We start from the raw sequence: 19,230 nt of genomic DNA, 5'->3' as shown, positions 1-19,230 counted from the left end.
CCGCTGCAGCCTCCGGCCCCTCATCGCCCGGGGGGTCCACATGGAGGGGCTTTAGCAGGACAGTCCTAACTGCACAGAGAGGAGCTGGGGTACGTGCAGAGCTGGCTGCTTGGTCGAGTTCCTGTCTGCCGACGTTTCCCGTCTCTTTGGAAGTTCTTGCTCTCTCATTGGTCCTCCAGGGTCAGCCTCTGCGGCACTGGGGGCGCCAGTCGCCTGGTGTCACGGATGGACGTGTGGCCCAACACAGGGTCAACGGGAAGTGGTTAACTTTTTGGACAAGTGACTTCTCTGAGTTCACGTCCTGCTGTCATGAGGCTGGGGAGCATCCCCCCACCCCCGAGTCTCTGCATGTCCTTCTCCTGTGGTATAGACACTTCTAACGGGGTCAGATCTCAGGTCGCAGCTGATTTCACTGCAGGTCCGGCAGGCCGAGCCTCCACGGCCGTGTCAGAGCTTCTATGCCTCTGCACCTGGAGCCGCACAGGTGTTCTGGGCCCCCTGTTCAGGTGCCATTCATCTCTGGGCGTGGGGAGTGAAGTCGTGATACGCTTCTGTCAGACAACGGGATGGGTGGTGGTATGCTTACTTACTTTCTACATTTGTCGTAGATACTTCCAACCTTTGGTCAATAACATGTCCTTTGTCAAATATAAAGAGGTGTACGCGGCAGCAGCAGAAGTTCTGGGACTTATTCTTCGATACCTTACCGGGAGAGAAAAGGTGAGTGTGTTGTGCACTTTTATATAAATACTTGTTTTTCAGTTTTGACTTGACATGGCCCTTGATACTTGTAGCCTCTACACTAGGAAACCAAAGTGGGCATTCTGGATTTATTATGATTTTACTCTCTTTCCTACTATGTACAGTGCTCAGTTTTTTAAAAAGACGTGATTTTTTTTTATTTTGGACTCTTGAAAACTTGGCAAAGCATGTAAAGGTGGTAACTTTCTTTTTATTGTAAAAATCAGGATATGAGTATGTAAGCAGCTTTCACTCCTCTGAACTTGGCCTCAGGAGTCCCTTTTGGAGAAACTGCCCTGGTAGAGCCTTGCTGTGGTTCAGGCGAAGTAAACGGGTAGAGCCCTCCCCTTGTACTTTTGGACGTAATGTAGCTGTTGGGTAGGAGAGGGCTTCTCAGGGAAGGGCTCTCCATCTCTGCCCTGCCCACTCTGCACGACTGTGGGAAGGGCCTGGTTGCGTCTCTAAGCACGGCACACATTCTCCATAAGTTATCATGAAGACGTGCGTAGAACCGCGTGGGCCGTGTATGGAAATGGCAGGCTGTGACTTACTACCGTGTGTCTGTCCCCCGTGGCTTAGCATGCTGGGCCTGCAGAGCTGTCCCCCATGGTGACAGGACGCCGGGTTGCAGCCTGCCCAGGACGGCACGCTGGACCAGTCCTCGGCCCTTTGTCACTGCCTGCAGGACACTCTGCCCTCTCCTTCGCTGCCGTGTCTGCTCCCCCGGCCTCACGGCTTGAGAACTGCCTTTGCTCGTGGTCCCCAAATTCCTGTCTCCAGTCCCCTCCCCTCCTGCAAGGAGCCAGGGCGAGGAGCGACCTGGGAGAAGCCAGGGCGTCCCGAGGGCACCAAGGCCGCCCACAGTATATTGGACCCCTGCCCATTTCACCAGTAAGGCATTTATTTGGATTTAGAACATTTAGCAAAATTAAATTAAGCTAAAAGGAAATAGAACGCCCTCCCCCCACCAAGAAAATCAAACTTCACTTATAATTTATTTTTGGGACTACTAGCTATTTTTGTAAAATAAAAACGTATTCAAATTCACAATCTTGTAACGATAAGATTCTAATGTCCTTTAATGGTGGGTTTCAGTTTACATAATACGCTTAATTTTCACCATGGGTGGAGCACATTACGGCAGAGTCCGGGCTTGATCTCTCATGACTTAAATTTCAACTTAATGGGAATGATAAACCCTCTTGTTTTACATAGTTCTTTTCTGAATATAAAATGGCATCATTGATTTAGTGTAGAAGTTTGGAAAGCAGAGTGGAACACAGAAGTAGGGGTCACTCGTGTTCTGACCACTGACCAGCCTGGGCCCTGGACCGTGGGCTCCGGTCCCGAGCACCCCTTGTGCTCCCTCATTGTTCCATGCCGTCAGGGTCCCGTGTTCTATGGCTGGGCACTTGCTCCCTGGTGGGCACAGGCTGTGGGGGAGCCGGGGACCTGTGGCGGGGGAAGGCAGGTGCAGGGGGATGGGCAGGGCGCGTGCAGCTCGAGTTCTCTGAAACTGGTTTGACCAGAGACGTGAACACTAAGCACCGTTGAGTCACTGGTTTTCATTCAGCTTCTCAAATGACTTGCTGGCAGCGTTCTGGTGTCAGAAGGAAGTATAATCTTGATCGTTCTGATGCCTGGCATGTGGCCACAGCCCCCTAGCCTCTGGAGGTGCCCAGTGCTCAGAGCCCCCCGGGGCCTCCACCTTGTGCCGCTGTACTTAACCGAAGTTCCCACCTGGTGTGTATTTGAGACAAAGCTTAATCTTTCAGACGCTGGAGGAGTCTGTGTGTGAAATGGTGGTAAAGCAGTTGAAGCGGCATCAGCACACGGCGGAGGACAAATTTATCGTGTGCTTGAACAGAGCCGCCAAGAACTTCCCTCCTCTTGCCGACAGGTGGGGGTCAGCGCCGCCTCCCTGCTCCTGCCTCGGGGCGGGGGGCTATGGGGGGTGGTGGCGGGGGTCAGCGCCACCTCTCCTCACCGACCTTGCCCGCTGCCCAGGTTCATGAGCTCCGTGCTTCTCCTGCTGCCGCGGGCCCACGGCGTGATGAAGACGCTCTGCCTGGAGGTGGTGCTGTGCCGTGCAGACGAGAGGGCGGACCTGTACCTGCAGTTAGAGAGCAGGGGTTTCGCGCAGCTCATGAGGCACAGGTGAGTGCGTCCTCGGATGCAGCTGGCTCGTAAAACGTCCCTTTGCTCAGCCGTTCCCCTCCACTCAGGGCACTTGTAGGTTGTCGCTACGTGGGTGTGTGTTCCCTCTGCATCTGCGTCTTTTCTCGTCTTGCCTGTGTGCACGTTTTTACATAGTGATGAACCGTGTCGTTGTGTCCTGATTTTCTCCATTCAGTGCTTACTAAGTATCTGCTGTGTATAGAGCATTCAGCTGGTGCTTATTTAAGCAGGAAGACACACGAGGAAGCAGGTGTGCACCCCGTCAGGACCCAGGCTGCACTTAACCCCCTGCCTGACACGCCAATGCCTGACTAGCACTTGAAGCCATTTTTTAAAGTCATAACATCCTTTCTGTTTAGCTTATTTTGTTTGACATCGCCGGGTTTTTGAAAATGAACTTTTTATTTCGGAATAATTTTATTTTTACAGAAAAGGTAAGAGATAGTACGTAGGATTCCCACACACCTTTCACCAGGTTCCCCGTCTTACATAATCACGGTGAGTTCGTCACAACCAAGGAGTTAACGTTAGTACATATCTGTGAACAAGGCTGGACTTTATTTGCATTCAGCAGTTTCCTCACTGACGCCCTTTTTCTATTCTAGGATCCAGGCAAGATACCATGTTGTTAATTTACTTTTAATAATCTAGCCCGCGATAATTATTTTCAAGAATGTAATTTTTATATAAGTGTAGTATTACCTATAATATATATATTTTTGTTTGTCTTTTTGCGGTACGCGGGCCTCTCACTGTTGCGGCCTCTCCCGTTGCGGAGCACAGGCTCCGGACGCGCAGGCTCTGTGGCCATGGCTCACGGGCCCAGCCGCTCCGTGGCATGTGGGATCTTCCCGGACCGGGGCACAGACCCGCGTCCCCTGCATTGGCAGGCGGGCTCTCAACCACTGTGCCACCAGGGAAGCCCTAATATCATATTTTGAAACACAGAACATCACAAAAAAGAAAAAGTTACCTGTCATATCTGAAAGTCTAGTAATAACAACTGTCGAATTTGTGTGTTTTTAAAAATCCCTCTTACCGTAGAGACGACGAGAGACAGAAAGTGTGTTTGGACATAATTTACAAGCTGATGGCAAGATTGAAGCCCGTGGAGCTCCGGGGACTCCTGAGCCCTGTGGCGGAGTTCCTGTCTCACCCCTCCGCTCTGTGCCGGGAGCGGATGTACAGTATCCTCATGTGGGTTCACGACAACTACCGGTGAGCTCCGCTCTGACAGTTTACGGCGCTGTCTTTGGGGGACCGTTTGGGTGCCTTTAGCAGTCTGGAACGATTAAGATGAATGATAAAGTATTTAAAAATATGTCATTAATAACTGAAACAAGTTTAGTGTATTGAAATATATCCTTACCTTAATTGATTTTGTGTTACCTGTGGGAAATGTTCAGAGCGTGGCATTATGGGTTGAGCTGAAAGTGTAACTTGTTTCCATAGTTATCCCTTTACAGTCTGACAAGATTAAGGAAAGGGGCTGCTGGGTTGTTTCCTCCTTTGGGGCTGCGACCACGCCACTCCTCATGGGGTCTCTGTGGCCCTGTTCCCCCAGCCGCACCAAGGGCCCGTGTCAGGGTGCAGGTGCTGGAGGGTGGGTTTGGAAGTTCGCGGGAAGAGGCAGGTTTTGTTTCTTCAATTCTGGACAGTGCTCTTGGGGTTGAACAAAAGCAACAGAAGGAGCATCAATGGATTTGTCGTTTTGTTACTTTTCTCAGAGATCCAGAGAGCCAGGCAGATGATGACTCCCAAGAAGTATTCAAGTTGGCGAAAGATGTGTTGATCCAAGGATTGACCGACGAGAATCCCGGCCTTCAGTATGTGCCCCTCCTGCAACAGCTGGGCTGGGCGGGCATACTCAGGGGGTCTCGTTCTTGGCCAGTGTGGGGTCTTTCAGAGGTGTTGGAAGCACATTTGCAGTATCAGCGTTTTCTCTGCCTCTTGCTTCCATAATGTGTAATAAAAATGTATTTCAAATCATATTAAGACCTAAAAATCCTGACACGTTACTTTAACATAAAAGCCTTAAAAAAGTGGCGTGGGTTCACACTCTCTCTACTGTGCCGTGACGTACAGCATTTCAAGATGAGAAATCTGTAATAAAAAGTGGGTTATTGTTTCCCGTTTAACCCAGAGTGAGATCTCACTGTATGTATCAGTATCGGATGACATGTTTGAAACCTTGGAAATTGGAGGATGCTACAGTGTAATCACACGTGGAGAGAGGACAGTTGTTCTCCCCGAGGGCTAATTACATTACATTGCATAAGGAGCAGTGTAGACTTTTTTGTATGATTCTGTATAACAACTGACCTTTAACTGTGCTGGAATTTTTAATTCATTAAAAATTGTATTTGGATTTCTTAAACCTTCACAAATTATAAAGCCTAATCTGGTTTTTAACCAGAATGGTTTGAATATTTTATATTCATATTATGTTTTGAATATTGTATAGCAGTGACTTTTGGAGTGAATTGTCTTATTAGCAAGGCAATGAAGGACTATATATGCAATTTCTTTCAATGTTTTCTCAGTTTCAATATATCTAATGTTGTATTCTCATCTTGGAAAACTTCCCAGGTAAGAGAGATGAGAATAACATCACCTAGTTTCACCTCTTGCTAAATAATGCTGACATTTTGGAATATTTCTCCCCTTCAGCACATACATTGTTTGTAAGTCAGCTTACCCTGTTGACACAGTTTTGCCTGTGGTTGCCCTGTGTTGAGCTCTGGCGGGGGCGGGGGGGCGGCCGGAGATGCCTTCCCTGCCGGGCACACGTACAGGCCTCCTTCTCTTCTTTCTTCTCTGCCCTTCAGATTAATGATTCGGAACTTCTGGAGCCATGAAACTAGGTTGCCGTCAAACACCTTGGACCGCTTGCTGGCCCTAAATTCCTTATATTCTCCGAAGATAGAAGTGCGCTTCTTAAGTTTAGCGACAGATTTTCTGCTTGAAATGACCAGCGTGAGCCCCGACTTCCGCAGTCCCGTGTTCGAGCACCCTCTGTCGGAGTGTGAGTTTCAGGTGAGCTCTCACCCCTGTGATCTGAGCTTTCCCTGCCTGTTGCTCAGCAGACATTGTCCACTAGTGTTAAACGCCTTTCTCTTTTCTTTAATTGAGGTATAAATGAAGTATAGCATTGGATTAGTTTCAGGTGTATGTGGTAATGATTCGGTGTTTCTATGTATTACAAAGTCATCACCACAATAAATCCAGTTAACATCCGTCACCTCCCAGTTACACATTTTCTTCTTGTGATGAGAACTTGCAAGCTCTACTCTCTCAGCAGCTTTCAAATACTCAGCACAGTGTTGTTAACAGTAGTCACCATGTGTACATTGCACCCTAGGACTTACTTCTTTTATAACTGGAGGTTTGTATCTTTTGACCCCCTTTACCCATTTCTCCCACCCCCTACCCCTCACCACCACCAGTCTGCTCTCTGTTTTTATAAGCTTGGTTTGTTTTTTTTCCAGATTCTACATATGAATAAGACCATACAGTATTTGTCTTTGTCTCTGACTTATTTCGTGTAGCCTTCAAGGTCCATCCATGTTGTAGACAAATGGCAGGATGTCATTGTTTTTCAGGGCTGAGCAGTATTCCATTGTGTGTGCGTGTCTGTGTGTGTGTGTGTGTACGTACACCACATCTTCTTTATCCATTCATCTGGCGATGGACCCTTAGGTTGTTCCCATGTCTAGGCTATTGTAAATAGTGCTGCTATGAACGTTAGGGTGCCTGTATCTTTTTTTTTTTTTTTTTTTTGCTGCGTTGGGTCTTTGTTGCCGCGCGCAGGCTTTCTCTAATTGCGGTGAGTGGGGCCTACTCTTTGTTGTGGTGCGCGGGCTTCTCATTGCGGTGGTGTCTCGTTGCGGAGCACGGGCTCTAGGCCCGCGGGCTTCAGTAGTTGTGGCACATGGACTCAGTAGCTGTGGCTCGCGGGCTTAGTTGCTCCACGGCATGGGGGGTCTTCCCGGACCAGGGCTCAAACCCGTGTTCCCTGCACTGGCCGGCGGATTCTTAACCACTGTGCCACCAGGGAAGTCCTAGGGTGCCTGTATCTTTTCAAATTAGTGTTTTTGTTCTCTTTGGATAAATACACAGGCGTGGAATTGCTGGATCGTATGGTAGTTGTATTTTTAGTTTCCTGAGGAAGCTCCACACTGTTTTCCACGGTGGCTGCACCAGCTTACAGCCCCAACAGCAGTGCACAGGGCCCCCTTCTGATGACAGACATCCTGACAGGTGCGAGGTGATGTCTCGCTGTGCTTTGGTCGGCGTTGCCCTGATGACCAGCGTGCTGGCTTCCTGATGTTATTTGGAATCCACGCACGTTCTTCCTGAGACACCGACTGTGCGTCACCCTGCGCGCGGCGCACCCTCGTCCCTTCAGCCTCCACGTAGCTGTTCCTCTCTCCCCTCCCGCCACCCCCCTAGATGCCCGTTGGCGCCTCGGCCCAGCAGCCCCGGTGGCAATTTGCACGTTGACTCAGAGCTCCTGGAGCAGAGCCCGCCCTGCCACCCCCGTGTCCCCAGTGCCTGGCGATCTGGGCGCCGGGTGGGGGCTGGGTGCTCAGAGGAGCTGAGGCGTTTCCCGAGGGTGGGAGTGAGCCTCTGGATGCAGAGTGTGGAGGAGTAGGAAAGGGTTTTTTCCTCCCTGGTACTGATGGGCTTGTCTAGTTGGCAGATAACTGTTCCGTTAAAACTCAGTTTGAAAAGGTTCTTAAGCTACTTCTCACAGAGACACACGAAGTTATAGTACGTATGTGCTGATGGGACCATTAGATTTTAAATAAAGCATTTGAGTGTTGCTGAGAAGGGCCACTGCTTCACCTGAAACTCTTGTGTGCAGGAGTATTCTGTTGATCCCGACTGGCGCTGTCGGAGCGCGGTCCTCACTCCGATGTTCCTGGAGACCCAGGCCTCCCAGAGTGCGCTCCAGACCCGGACGCAGGATGGGCCCCTCTCGGCTCGGCGGGGGCTGGCTGGGCAGGTCCGGGCCACCCAGCAGCAGCTCGACTTCACACCCACACAGAGTGCAGGTAACGCGTCTGCCGCGGGGCGCCGGCCGTCGGGGCAGCAGGGCCCCCCCAGAAGACGTGAAGGAGGAGGGGGGCTGAGTTCCTGAGGGCAGACTCGGGGGGTGGGCGGGGGCAGGAGTCCCGTGGGGACAGTCCTGGGGGTGGAGGTGGGGACGGCTGCTCAGCCAGCAGGCATGCTGGGCGCTTGGAAGCGTGGAGTCCGATGGCCGTCCTGTGTCCACCACAGCCAAGAAAGGGAAGAAAAGGGTTATTTCTGATTGGAGAAAGCAGGAAAAGTCTTAGTACGTATACGTTTTGGTTTCGTTTAGTGCATCATGTTTAAAACCCCTTATTACCTCAGAAGCAAAGCAGAGCTAAAGCAAATTCATCTACTGTGTTTGTAGTTCATTAAACTTTCCTTTCTCAAATGAGTCAGCTGGTTCCTTTGATCAGCAGAGTACAAGTTGTAGAGTGAAATCCCCAAGTGGTTTTATGTAAATTCTTCAGTGCTTTTCCTTCATGGGATTTCTTCACATTCTGTTGGTTCTAGAAATAGGAGTGATTTGGACAGTTAGTGTGGAACTTTTATGACACTGATGCTAGAAATCACGGACCTTAGTACCTTGTCGCAGACACAGTATCATTCTTAGGAGCAGGTGACATGTCTCCCGCTTCTCACGTTGAGGACACGGGAGCCCGCCGCCCGGGTCTTCCCGCGGGGACCTGGCCGGCTCCCGTCTTGGTCGCTGCTGCCAGGCGGCGGACTCTGCTCTCGAGTGGCGTGTCCCCGGCGTGTCCCTGCTGCCCTGACGCGCCTGTCACGCCTGTTTGCAGGGGGAAGAGGCTCCTGCCACTGGCTGACGGGGGGCAGCATTGACCCGCTGGGGGACGGCTCGGCCCCCGCCACCGAGTCCTCGCCCTCGTCCTCGTCCTTGCTGTTTGCCCACAAGAGGCCTGAGGGGTTGCGCGGGGCAGCCCCGAAGTCAGTGGGACCCGACTTTGGGAAGAAAAGGCTGCGCCTCCCAGGGGACGAGGTGGACAACGGAGCAAAAGGTAGGCGGTCGCCGAGGTGTGTTGAAACGCGCGCCTCCGTGAGCCTGTGGCTGTCCCCGCGTCCCGGCCCCCGCGTGGCGCCCAGCACTGTGGAAGCACGGTTCGGGGTCCAGAAAGTGGTTGAGTAAAGTGGGCGCAGCCCCGTCGCTTAGTGACTTTCTGGAAGTTTAGGGGTCACAAGAGGAGGTAGGATGTAGAGGCTGAGCCTCGGAGAGTTGAGGTCCGGGTGGGGTGGAGAGGGGTCAGGCCAGGCCTGGGCGGTGGGGAGTGAGGACACAGGCGGTCAGCTCGGGGCCGGGGCGGGGGCAGGTAAGGAGGCTGACGGGGTGGGCTGGGGGCCCTGGGAGGAGCCCCGGCTCAGGCGGGGAGCCAGCAGACAGGCCAGCCGCCCCAGACTCGCGGGAAGCGATGGCATCCGCCCTCGGCCAGGTCTCTCGTGCGGCTTCTACAGCTCCGGTTGGCGTTTTTATTGCCCCTTTCCTTTGGGTCTCAGTCACTCTCTCTGGCTCTGCGTCCCCAGCCCTCGCCCGCCCCGCACCCACTTGTGGGAAGCGCGTGCCCTAGCCCTGGGCTCACCCACGTGCCTGAGCAGTTCACGCCTGAGCTGGGGTCACGTGGGCCTGCTTTCCTTTCTTGTGCAGTAATTTTTCCTGGGTATTAATGGCTACTTTCTTTCTTTCTTTCTTTCTTTCTATTTTATTGAAGTGTAGTTGATTTACAGTGTTGCACCGGTCTCTGCTGTACGGCACAGTGACTCGCTTACACACACACAGATGTTCTTTGTTTATATTCTTTTCCATTATGGTCTATCACAGGGTATTGAGTGTATGACTATTTTCTTTTTCTTTTTTTACTTCTACCAACTTTATTTGCCAGGTGTCAGCCATTCAGGTTTCTAAACCAACAGACTTCTTTTCATATTTATATTTTTATAATTATGAAATATTTCAGATATAGACAAAATAAAAATAATATATTTGACATCCCTGTATCCACAGCCAGGCTTTACCAAATTTAACTTTTGCCACAATTACTTCAGTTAAAAAAAAAACCCTAAAGAAAAACTCTCCCAAATTGTATTTCACTCCCCTCCATAATCTTCCCAGAGGTAATCTTCAATCCTGAATTTTGTGTAGCTCATTTCCACAGATAATTTATGTACTTTTATTCATAACCTATATTCATAAAAAAGTAAGGCATTGCTCTGCATGTTTTATAAAATATTATAAAATGTTTCTATTTTCTACATGCACACTTTTTCTTCAGTATTGTTTATCCATATTGATACACATAGCACAAGTTTATTTTAAATCATTGCATAGGATTCAGTAGAATGAATATACAAGAGACTGTCAATACTCTGTTTATGGACATTTAGGGTCTTTTTTTTTCTTTTCTTCCCCTTTCCTTTTTTTTTCTTTTCTTTTAGCTCATTATTTCAAACAAAGTTACAGGAGCAGCTTCTTGTGTACATGACTATTTTCTTTAGATGTTTGGCTTTCTACATATTTGTCCCCTAGTTTCCTCTGAGTTGCACAGCTGTTGTCTATGTGAAATCTCCCTTGAGCCTCCGAGTACTGCGTCCAGGCTGCTGGCCCCGGACTGTCCTTCCTCGGTCTGGTCCTCCTGGGGGGCACCTCCCCAGAGACCTTCCAGGGTAGGGGTCAGCACGGTGGCTCTTGTGACGCGATGCTGTTCACTGCTTTGCAGGCACTGGTGCTTGTGGGGACAGAGCTCTGGGCTCTGAGGAGCCTGGTGTGGCCTTGTCATGGTCCTTTGTGAGGACAGGGTCTTTACTCTGGGGATGCTCTCAGGATCTTCTCTTTAAGACCAGTTTTAGGAAACGTCACAAAAGGGTCCTTAGGTGCAGGTCTGTTTTAGTCCATTTTCCTGGGCTTGAGGAAGGCCCTTTCAGGCTGCTAACTCCTGTTTCCGGTTCTGGAATATTTTTGCTTGGGTGATTTTGTTTGTTTGTTTTGTTTTTGTTTTTCATTGCTCTAGACATTTTATTTTATTTTTTTTAAAAAAAATTTATTGAAGTACAGTTGATTTACAACGTTGCATTAATTTCTACTGTACAGCAGAGTGATTCAGTTACGCATATACATGTATGTATATGCGTTCTTTTTCGTGTTCTTTTCCATTATGAAAAGGGTTCCGTCCTCTCCCGTGGATGATTTTGATGATGATTTCCAAGTGTCAGTTTTCTCTTTTTGGGATTCTGTTTGACTATCAGACCTAATGGATTATCCTTCTAATTTTCTGTTTTTACCCTTTTTAAAAAATATATTTTATTTATTTATTTATTTTTAAATTTTGGCTGCGTTGGGTCTTAGTTGTGGCATGTGGGACGTTGAGGCACACGGGATCTCTTGTTGAGGCGTGTGGGCTCACTAGCTGTGGCGCGTGGGCTTAGCTGCCCACCCCCCACGCCCCGGCATGTAGGATCTTAGTTCCCCGACCAGGGATCGAACCTGCGTCCCCTGCCATGGAAGGTGGATTCTTTACCACTGGACCACCAGGGAAGTCCCTGTTTTTACCCTTTTCGTTCTCTGTTCTGGGGCATGTCTTTAACCTTATCTTCTAACCTATGCTTTCAAGTGATGACATCCTGTTTTTAGTTTCCATGAGCCTTTTTGGTCTCTGAACATCCCATCGGTCCACTGTTGCAATATCTACTCTGCTCTTTCTGATAAATGATCATTTTTTTGAATTTCTTTCCTAGACGGCCTGCTTTCAGCTTTTGCTGTTTTGCTATAGTTTGGTTCTGTTTTTCCTATTTGGAGCTTTCCTCAAGCGACTGGTGACTTGCGGCTTTTTGCTGTGTCCCAGCCAGGGTGATAAACAGTGTCTGGAGTGGTAGCTGCCTGTTGGGTGTGTGCTGACCGGCCTCCACCATGGCGCAGAAGCCCCCCTTTTGTGCTGGTTGGTTCCCTAGAGGCCAGATCTCCACCCTCCTGCCTGCAGGCCCAGGGCCTGGTGCCGGGGCGGCCCCGGGTTCCAGGAGTCCTCACAGCCCCCAGGGTTTCTGCCCCAGCCTTGCGTCCCCGAGCCCCCTCCGCCGTCCCTGGGTGCTGTCTGGCCTCTGCCGGTTCTCTCCGCACGGCCCTCGGTCGGCACCGAGGCGGCACGACTTGCTGTTCGCCAGCTTCCCGAAGTGGTCAGCGGTTTCCTGTGTGGCTTTGTTTTGAGAACAAAACTAAGGGGAGGTAAAAGATGGAGCTCAGAGACAGCCTCGCTTTTGTGTCAGGGATTCTGGGGAGGAGGACAAAGTCGGCCGCGAATAACCAGCCTGTTTTCTGTTCTTCAGGTCCAGACAATCGGGCAGAAATATTGCGATTACGCAGACGGTTTCTAAAGGACCGAGAAAAACTGAGTTTGATTTATGCCAGGAAAGGTGTGGCTGAGCAAAAGCGAGAGAAGGTTTGTGTCTCTTTCTAGCATTTGATCAGAAATGGCTGTTGTCTGTCAGAGGACGTGTGCCAAGGACACAGGCTCCCTGTCGGTCTAGAGTCCCGACTGTGGCGGCAGCCCACTGGGGGTCCCCTGAGCTGCTCCGGTCCGCCCTCCCCTCGGGGGCTGCTCTCTCTGGACAGACGGGCTTTCTCCACACGGTGGAGACGGGACCGCCCGTCCCCCTGGGGTCCCGCCTCCCAGCTTCAGCCCCTCTCGACGCCGAGGCCGGAGCCCTGACCCAGCTCGGGACCAGCAAGCCGTTGTGAGCAGGGGGTGTGCTGCTGGAGGTGCCACGGGGGTGGGCGAGGAGAAGGGCTGGGGCTGAGCTGCCCACTGCAGCCACGTGTGTGGCACGAACCGGTGGCTGGACGTTCCTCAAAATGTGGACGTGACGGGAGAGTTTGTGTAGCCCTGGCTCCAGTGCGAGATACAGATCAGTGATGATGCCCAGCTGTTACAGGGCCAGGTTGTGAGTGAAAGCCCTGTCTTGTTCTAACTCAGCTTAAATCCTCAGCCACTTAACTTCCAAATTTGAGCACGGGTGGTCGAATGGTTCCCCTGGGTCTCCTGTGGAAAGAAAACGTGCTTTCACCTCCCTCTCATCCCTGTAACTGTGGCAACCAGCGCAACTAATGCAACACTTCAGGCCTGTCGCCAACCCCATTCCACCGGAGGCGTTTGAGCTGCGAGCCCCTCGTTCAGTCTGAATCCTGCCTGGGCTTCTGGGGAGCCAGGAGCGGGCTTGGGGGCAGAGGCACTGGGCTGACCCCCGAGGGTCTCAGGGAGAGGGTGGGGATGACCCGCGCTGGGTGTTGGGCGCGCTCGCCAGCTGGGGGCGTGTCACCTGAGCGCTTGATGGCAGAGCTGTGGTCCGGTGCGTACAGCAGACAGAAAGCAGGGGCAGCGCCGGAAACTAACCAGGATATGAGCACGCTGGGGAGCCTGTTAAAGAGGCCGGGGCGGGGGGCTCCGCAGAGACGGTCCCTGTGGAGGGAGCAGCTGCAGAGGTGCGTTCCCGGCAGCGTCGCATGGGCCCCGTGTGGGGAGAGCAGGGCCGGCAGGGTGGGGCTCATCGCGAGGTTCGTCAGACTGGAAACACAGCCTCTCGTTTATGGCTTTAAAAAGTTTTAAATCAAGTTCTCTGATTTCAGAGAAACTCAGATTTCTTTGTAATAAATATTTAAATAATCTTCACTGTTCATCTGACAGTGGTTTTTGTTCTGGATTTATCATTTGCCAGACTGGTAAAGCATAGTGACTAAACCGTCTTGGTTAGAAATTGTCATTGATTCACTTTTTTTTTTTTTTGCAAGAGATTTTTTGATGAGGACCATTTTTAAAGTCTTTATTGAATTCATTACAATATTGCTTCTGTTTTCTGTTTTGGTTTTTTGGCCATGAGGCATGTGGGACCAGGGATCGAACCTGCACCCCCTGCATTGGAAGGCAAAGTCTTAACCGCTGGACCGCCAGGGAAGTCCCTGATTCACTTTTCTGTTAGTGGTGGGCGCTGACAGTTTCATAGCTCACACGCTACTGGTATTCTTTTTTTTTCTTTTTTTTTTGCGGTATGTGGGCCTCTCACTGCTGTGGTCTCTCCCGTTGTGGAGCACAGGCTCCGGACGTGCAGGCTCAGCGGCCATGGCTCACGGGCCCAGCCGCTCTGCGGCATGTGGGATCTTCCCGGACTGGGGCACGAACCCGCGTCCCCTGCATCGGCAGGCGGACTCCCAACCACTGCACCACCAGGGAAGCCGGCTACTGGTATTCTTAACTGAGAATTCTAATCCTCCTCCATTGCTAACGACTATAGGAGATGAAGAGTGAGTTAAAAATGAAGCACGAGGCCCACGTCATCCTGTACAGAAGTTACCGTCGTGGAGACCTTCCTGACATCCAGATTCCGCACAGCAGCCTGATCACCCCCTTGCAGGCAGTGGCCCAGGTCGGTGCTGGAACCCACCTCATGCTTGCAGGGCTGCCTCTGTGCAGGGTAGAGGTGCCGATTCGTCCCACACGGTGGGCTCAGTGAAGGGCCTTGTCCTGAGTCATGGCTCTGCCGCTTCCTAGCTCTGTGAGACCCTGACACGGGGTGCCGTCGAGACACTTTGCTCTGGGCCCAGCGTCTCTGTTTGCCAGTCACACACTGAGTCTGTTTCTCACCAGTAACGTCAGTGGGGATGGGACCGTGTGTAAGTTGCTGAGTCACTTAAATCGTTGATTATACAAAATCCTCTTTCGGGGGAGGATCGAGAGAGCGACAGTGGGATCAGTATCCTTCTCTGGTAATTCTCTTATTAGCCGGGGACGGGGAGTACTTTTCTCAGACATTAGGGGATAAGTGTACTGGGAGTGAGTGCAGTTTTCTCACTGAATTCTCTGACAGAAGCAGGATATTTATCCCTGCAAAGTCTGATTAAGGTTTCTTTGACTTTAATTGAAGTACTGTTTATAATCGAAGGGTATCATATATATCATGTAATATATGACTATGCTATAGGTGCTGAAACATGATGCCTTAGCACTTAACTGGCAGTACTAATGTTGATGATAGTAATAGATTATGTCTGTGTAGCCCATTACTGCTTGGTAAGATTTTTGTTTAAATAATTACAGAGTGACAGGAATTTGCAACAATAGCCCAAGTCCTGTGTCCCCTCCCCCAGCTTCCCTCCGTGGGGACGGCTCACGTCACCGGAGCACCTGAGTGAACCCCCAGTGTGACCAGATCGCAGACGCGCGAGTCCCACCACTTCCCCTGCGGCACTGTTGTGTGTGTGTGTGAGGTTCTGGGCCGCTTGTTCCACGTGCAGATTCACGTGTAGAGGAAGGAATTTGTACACAAGAGTCAGTGGGTGTAGACGTGGAAGCCCCCTGACAGACTAAGTGGACCCCACGTAGCAGAGTGAGAGGCCCGCCTGGCAGTAACCATCTCTGTGGAGTGTAACGACGGGCAATATTTATTTTCTTCTTGTTTCCTGATGCGTATTTTCTAAAATTTTATATAAGAACCATTATGACTTTTTATAGGACAAATACATTACCTAAAATAGAGTAATGACCAACATAAAATAAAGAAATCAAATCAAATTATAGTTTTTATTCAGACACAGCTTTTACCAAACAAAATAATTTTAAAATTTTATTTATTCTTGCTTTCATGCCTTCATTTTAAAAATGTAGACGCTGCCTGCTGGGAGCCGTTCTCAGCACTGGGGTCTGTGCCCGGGGACAGCGGGAGGGACGGGCTGTGTCCGTCAGCCTGGCCACCCACCACGCAGGACGGAGGCGGCTCCTGCTGGCGTCAGGGGATTAAATGGCCACGGTGACGGGGCTCTGGCCTGTCGTCTAAGCTCAGGGCCGTTTTCCAATGTCTCCAGGCTGCTGTCAGTCCCCAGGGACAGCCCTGTGTCCCCCCTGGCCCGGGGCAGGTACCCGCAGGTCCAGACTCACGCAGGACTTGAGCCAGCTTCTGAGTCTGTACTCTGGGTCCGGAATCCGTGCCATCGTGCCTTTTATAAGACGTGTCAAACAGATGTGCTGGGTTAAGTTCTGAATCCTCCCCGTCGACGGCTGCGGCTGTCGGCATGGCTGTGTGGGCAGCGGCTTGTGTGTTTGGGTTCGACTCTGGTGCTGTGGGTGAGTCACCCCGGTCTGTGCTCCTCCGGAATGTCCTACAGAGGGATCCGCTCGTCGCGAAGCAGCTCTTCAGCAGCCTGTGCTCTGGGATCCTGAAGGAGACGGACAAGCACAGGACCGCGTCTGAGAGGCGTGGCGCCACCCAGAAGCTGCTGCAGGACTTCACTCACTTGCTCAGCACCACCTTCCTCTTCTTCCCTCCGCTTGTGTCCTGTATCCAGGTGAGGCCGCACGCGCACTGTCTCCCGCCCTTCACACGCCGGCATCTAGCGACTTGTTGGCTTCTTAGTTGAAACGAGGGTTTTAACAGAGCACGTATCCTGTGATGGGGCCGCTTCCTCCCAGATGGTTAGACGCAGTTTATTTGTATTAAAAAAAAAACTTACATATGATGGAGTGATGAAATCAAACTTGACATAAAATTGTTCAGGTCTTAAACCAGCCAGTCCCCTCAGTGTTCTGCTCGCACCTGCGTGTCGCGCGGTGCCCAGTCCTCCTGCTGGCCTCTGGGGACGTGGGTACAGCCCGTGCCTGGCTGTGGGCAGGGGACGGAGGCACAGACGGGCTTGGGCCAGGCGGTAAACAGGCAGAGGCGGAAGGGCACGAGGGCCAAGTGATGCAGAAGCCCGGGGTGGTGCAGGCTGAGGAGAGGCAGGTCGGCAGGCCGCCTCTCGGCCGGGGTGGGCTGTGCACTGTCATGGGCGCTGTGAGGCCGCCCTCAGAGAAGGCTTTGAAGGCTGTGCTCTTCGAGCAGAGAACTAGTGTAGACGGACTTTTGTAAGCACTAAACACACTGGAAGATTACTCTTTCATGTAAGAAATGTTTTCTTTGCTGTTCAAACCATGCATCATTACAAAAGTCCCTAATAGAAAATCCGTTGGATTCATTTCAGTATTTTTGTAACTAGTTACCTCCCTGGAGTAATTTAAAAATTACATTCTTTAGTGTTATTTATCAGTAGCTTTGGTTTGCAAACTGATTGGGTAATAAATCTGGAGGTGAAGTACTTAGTATTCTTACTTTGTACTTTTTTGTTGTAGCGTGAAACTGTTAATACAGTTTGTTTTTATATACTCTATTTTTATTGGTTTATAATTTACAAGTAGAATTCCTTCATTGGTTTTCTCCTGGTGATGCCAAAGACAAGGCTTGAGAAGTTATATTAAATCAGCCGGTATTTCAAAATAAGTTTCTCTTTACATTTTATCCCGAAGCGATTTTGATTTTTAAAGATTTAATTTTATTTATTTTTTGCTGTGTTGGGTCTTTGTTGCTGCGTGCGGGCTTTCTCAAGTTGCGGGGAGCTACTCTTGGTTGAGGTGCATGGGCTTCTCATTGCGGTGGCTTCTCTTGTTGTGGAGCATGGGCTCTAGGTGCGCGGGCTTCAGTAGTTGTGGTGAGTGGGCTCAGTAGTTGTGGTGCGCGGGCTCAGTAGTTGTGGCATGCAGGCTCTAGAGCGCAGGCTCAGTAGTTGTGGTGCGTGGGCTTCTCGTTGCAGTGGCTTCTCTTGTTGCGGAGCACAGGCTGTAGGCGTGCAGGCTTCAGTAGTTGCAGCACGCGGGCCCTGGAGCACACAGGCTTCAGTAGTTGTGGCTCACGGGCTCTAGAGCGCAGGCTGAGTAGTTGTGGTGCACGGGCTTAGTTGCTCCGCGGCACGTGGGATCCTCCCGGACCAGGGCTCGAACCTGTGTCCCCTGCATTGGCAGGCGGATTCTTAACCACTGCGCCACCAGGGAAGTCCTGCTGTGTTGTTCATGGAAATAGAATTTTGTTTGGATTTTCTTTCCTGTACCACTAGCTCCTGCTAAGAGTGACAAGCATTTTTGTTTGTTTGCTTGCTTTGGAGAATCTGTGTTCTTCCAAGACCCCTGGTGTTGAATGCAAGTTGGCTCGGTGGTAGCCGGTCAGTCTCAGTGAGGGTTCCGGGCCCAGCAGCTTCTTAGGGCGGGAGGCAGGTGCCCTTCCACATGTCCATGCAGACGCAGGTCTGTCGTCATGAGATGCTGTCCTACTAGCCATACTGTTCTCTCTATTGGTTTGGGGCTCACTTTTCGTTATTTTTGTGTATACAGAACTCTGAAATTGAGAGTTACAAAGTAAAGGTCAACATGATAATTCCCGAAGCCCTCCATTCCGTGTTGCTGAGCACGTGAGCCCCCGGGGTGGGGAGACGTGAGGAGGCTGCCAGCTAGTGGGGGTGAGCGCACCTACTCTGCAGTGACTGGGTGTGCGATCTTTGTGTCTCAGATGCTCTCCTCGTCTCTCCAGGGTATACGTTCCGGGAAACTGCGGTTGTGGTCTGGACATACAGCAAATGTGTAAAACTCTCACTGTCCGCTAGTGGCTTTGTTGCTCTGAATTAATCCTGGATTGGAAGTGTGCAGTAAGGAGAGATCATTTCCTCCTCTGAGCAAGTGGGGGAAGGCTTAACAGAATCACACAGAGGAGCTTGTGCTTTCTCCACCACGAATGTCAGACCTTCGTGCTTAGCAGAACGAGGTCCTCGCTGGCAGAGGTGGCTGGGGAGCCGTGGGCTAGAGGGCCGCCGTGTCTGTCTTCGCAGGAGGTCAGCTGCCGACACACCGACCTGCTGAGCCTGGACCCGGCCGTGGTCGGCAGCGCCAGCCTGGCGGGCCTGCAGCAGCCGGGGGCCATCCACCTGCTGGAGGAAGCACTGCTGCGCCTGCCGCCCCAGGAGCCTCCTGCCAAGCGCGCTCGGGGCAGGCCCGGCCTCTCCCCCACCGTCGGCAGATGGATGGAGCTCGCCAGGTACGCCTGGGCCCCGACCCCGCTGGGGCCGAGGCCGAGGCCGATATATCTGATACAGTTACTTCGTTTATTTGGGAAAAACAAATTCTGTTTCGGTTACGTGAGGCTTTATCATAAGAAAGCCAGTGCCTAATTCTGAGGATGCTGGATTCGGGTGAAATTTCACTTGCGCTTCTTTTCTGTAACACTGGTTTTTAGGTCTTCGGGTTCTGGGTGTAAGAGTGGAAGTGAGAGCGGGGTTTCTTGCCTCGCCGCTGTTGCATGGTCGCTCCTGTCTCTCTGAACTGAGTGCCGTGGTGGGTAGCGAGGCGCTGCGCCGGGTGCCGGCAGCAGCACAGCGCGGGTTAGACACCGCCA

General features: G+C 51.2%; 1 protein-coding gene across 1 annotated transcript in view; it reads left to right on the top strand.

The window, feature by feature from the left end:
• PRKDC (protein kinase, DNA-activated, catalytic subunit) overlaps nucleotides 1-19,230 on the top strand; it is a 150,244-nt gene that overhangs the window by 93,633 nt on the left and 37,381 nt on the right. The window contains exons 52-63 of the mRNA XM_060128298.1: nucleotides 609-720; nucleotides 2,517-2,641; nucleotides 2,749-2,898; nucleotides 3,964-4,137; nucleotides 4,647-4,745; nucleotides 5,748-5,955; nucleotides 7,787-7,976; nucleotides 8,790-9,008; nucleotides 12,319-12,431; nucleotides 14,278-14,409; nucleotides 16,145-16,324; nucleotides 18,668-18,873. Of these exons, the coding sequence (XP_059984281.1) occupies nucleotides 609-720; nucleotides 2,517-2,641; nucleotides 2,749-2,898; nucleotides 3,964-4,137; nucleotides 4,647-4,745; nucleotides 5,748-5,955; nucleotides 7,787-7,976; nucleotides 8,790-9,008; nucleotides 12,319-12,431; nucleotides 14,278-14,409; nucleotides 16,145-16,324; nucleotides 18,668-18,873 (1,908 nt within the window). The remainder of the gene's footprint in view (nucleotides 1-608; nucleotides 721-2,516; nucleotides 2,642-2,748; nucleotides 2,899-3,963; nucleotides 4,138-4,646; nucleotides 4,746-5,747; nucleotides 5,956-7,786; nucleotides 7,977-8,789; nucleotides 9,009-12,318; nucleotides 12,432-14,277; nucleotides 14,410-16,144; nucleotides 16,325-18,667; nucleotides 18,874-19,230) is intronic.

Source organism: Lagenorhynchus albirostris, chromosome 17 (assembly GCF_949774975.1).
Source record: "Lagenorhynchus albirostris chromosome 17, mLagAlb1.1, whole genome shotgun sequence".
In the NCBI taxonomy this organism is placed as follows: Eukaryota; Metazoa; Chordata; class Mammalia; order Artiodactyla; family Delphinidae; genus Lagenorhynchus; species Lagenorhynchus albirostris.
This window is presented reverse-complemented; position numbering and strand designations above follow the sequence as displayed.